This window comes from Amaranthus tricolor, chromosome 17, assembly GCF_026212465.1.
Source record: "Amaranthus tricolor cultivar Red isolate AtriRed21 chromosome 17, ASM2621246v1, whole genome shotgun sequence".
Classification (NCBI taxonomy): domain Eukaryota; kingdom Viridiplantae; phylum Streptophyta; class Magnoliopsida; order Caryophyllales; family Amaranthaceae; genus Amaranthus; species Amaranthus tricolor.
The window spans coordinates 10,329,990-10,332,571 of NC_080063.1; the positions used below are offsets into that span (position 1 = coordinate 10,329,990).

At 38.0% G+C, this 2,582-nt stretch overlaps 1 protein-coding gene across 1 annotated transcript; it reads left to right on the plus strand.

Moving 5' to 3' along the window:
* The first annotated feature begins 650 nt into the window (after positions 1-650).
* On the plus strand, positions 651-1,988 carry LOC130803730 (uncharacterized). Its single transcript, XM_057667930.1, has 3 exons — positions 651-654; positions 736-1,780; positions 1,877-1,988. Exons 1-3 carry the CDS (start codon positions 651-653, stop codon positions 1,986-1,988), a joined length of 1,161 nt encoding a protein of 386 aa, XP_057523913.1.
* Positions 1,989-2,582: the final 594 nt, after the last annotated feature.

The following is a 2,582-nucleotide window of genomic DNA, read 5'->3' on the forward strand; positions in this document are numbered from 1 at the left end:
AAAAAAAATCTAATTTTATTAAACACTTAATGAGGAGAGAGAACCGTACATTTAGGAGAAAAATTAACAAACTTTCCAAATTAGGAAAGTTTGGAGCTCTAATCTAAAAAAATAAGGGAAGTTAACCCCTCCATACAAAAAAAAAAAAACAGAACAGTCTTGTATTGGGCAATTTATTTTTACATGGATTAAAATTATTTTTTCCTCTAATCTGAAATTACAATCTTCTAATCTGAAAAAAATGACTTTACAAATTCCTAATCACACTATAAAGGCTGTTGTGCAAAACAGTAAACCAAAAGTCAGCAACAAAGCCATAATTAACAATCCACAAATTCTTCAAGTATCTTCAAAAACAGTAGCCAAAGCAGTTTGTGAAACAGATCATCGCATCATTAGCCAAAGCCATAATTAACAGTCCACAAATTCTTCAAGTATCTTAAAAAACAGTAGCCAGAGCAGTTTGTGAAATAGATCATTGCATCATTAGCCTTCAATAGCTTCAAGAAGTGAAGATGAGCAACAGGGAGCTTGGTACTTTGGATCGAATTCATACGTTCCAGAGTTCAGTTCTGAATTAGAAGAAGAACCACAGAATATGGAAGAAATAGAACCATAGCAACAAAATCAACCTAAGCCAAGAGTCACCAATGAGTTAAGGCAACTTATTTTCCAAGAGATGTTGTCACTAAAAAGTTAGTGACTCACTTCCTCATGGTACATTCAAACGCATAGCTAAAAAATACGGCATCACACATAGAACCATTAGAGATTTATGGAAACGAGCAATACAAACCAAGGAAGCAAACAAACCATACATTGTAGAATCGAAGTACAAAAATTGTGGAAGAAAAAGAGTAGTCGTACCACCAAACATACTTGAGTCTAGACCCATAGGCGAACACACTTGCATTAGAGATGTTGCAACATGTTTAGATTTGGCACCGTCAACAGTGTGGAGGTTGATAAAAAGAGGCGAGATAAAGGCTCATTCAAATCCACTACACCTGGCTTTAACCGATGCCAACAAAATAAGAAGGGTGGAGTGGATTTTGAGCCTTATCCAAGAAGACACCATTCAAAGACACCCGATTTACAAAGTAATGTACGATTTTATTCACATTGACGAGAAGTGGTTTTATATAACCAAGAAAACACAAAGGGTTTATTTAGCACACGAAGAAAAGGTCCCATATAGGGCAGCGAAGTCATCAAAGTTAATACCTAAGGCCATGTTCTTAGGGGCCGTTACTAGGCCTAGATGTTTTGGCCAATGTACGTTTGATGGGAAAACTGAAATTTTCCCTTTTATCAATAGGGTGGCAGCACAAAGAGACTCAAAGAATCGACCAAGGGGGTCAATAGAAATTAAACCAACCGAATCAGTTAATCAGGAAGTTTATAGGAGTATGCTTATAAAGCAATTGATTCCGACTATACTAAGAAAATTGCCAAGTAAAGGACCTTCTATTATTTTTATTCAACAAGATAATTCAAGGGTTCATATCACAAACGATGATCCAATATGGCAACAACACAATAGGCAAGGGGGTTTAACTTTCATTCTTACTCAACAACATCCAAATAGTCCGGATTGTAATATTCTAGACTTGGGTTTATTTAGAAGCATACAATCACTTATGCATAAAAAGATGCCCAAAAACATGACAGAATTAATCACAGTGGTTGAGGATGCATTCAGAGAGTTACATCCAAAGACCTTAACTAATGTGTGGATCTTATTACAACACCATTTAAGTGAGATTCTAAAGGTTAAGGTGTATAATAACTAAATACAACCACACTTTGAAAAGAAGATTCAAGAAGACAATGGCAGGTTAAGGATTTAAGTGAGAATCCTAACACAATTGGTTAGAGAAGCTGTAGCTTTTCTTAACCCAAACAGGGATCAACAACAAACACAAGCATTAACAAAGAATGAGGATGCTACACAAACAACAGAGATCATTCAAGAAGCTTATGATTAGGCATTTGAAGAAACTCAAGGATGACAAACATCAAAGCCCCTCGGTTTATTTTGTTTAAATCATCATTAAAATTATGACTTTTAAAACTTAGGAGTAGGGATGCAGGCGGGGCGGGTCTAATAGGAGACCCGCCCCATCGGGGAGGGGATGGGTCCCGGTTTGATGGGTCATGGGGCGGGTACGGGTATAAAATTCATACCCACCGCGGGGATGGGGATGGGGATGGGTTTTAGGTGATACCCGCCCCATCCCCGCCCCGCCCCGCCTCAAGATACCCGCCTCAAAATATATACAAATTTTGGAAAACCGGGTACCCAGTATCCGTTTTATATTTTTTTTTTAAAAAAATTATTTTCAAATACTGGATTGATTTACTTTGGATGATTTTGAGTTGATGTTGAAATACTTTTGTTTTAGACATGTATATTTGTTTGAGACTTTGGTTATTAAGCGGGGATTTGACGGGTGGTGGGGTGGGGAAAATGGGTATTACACGGGGATGAATACCCAGATGGGTGGTGGGGCGGGGATGGTTTTAGATACAAACCCATCGGGGCGGGGACGGGGAAAAAAATTATACCCGCCGGGGGGATG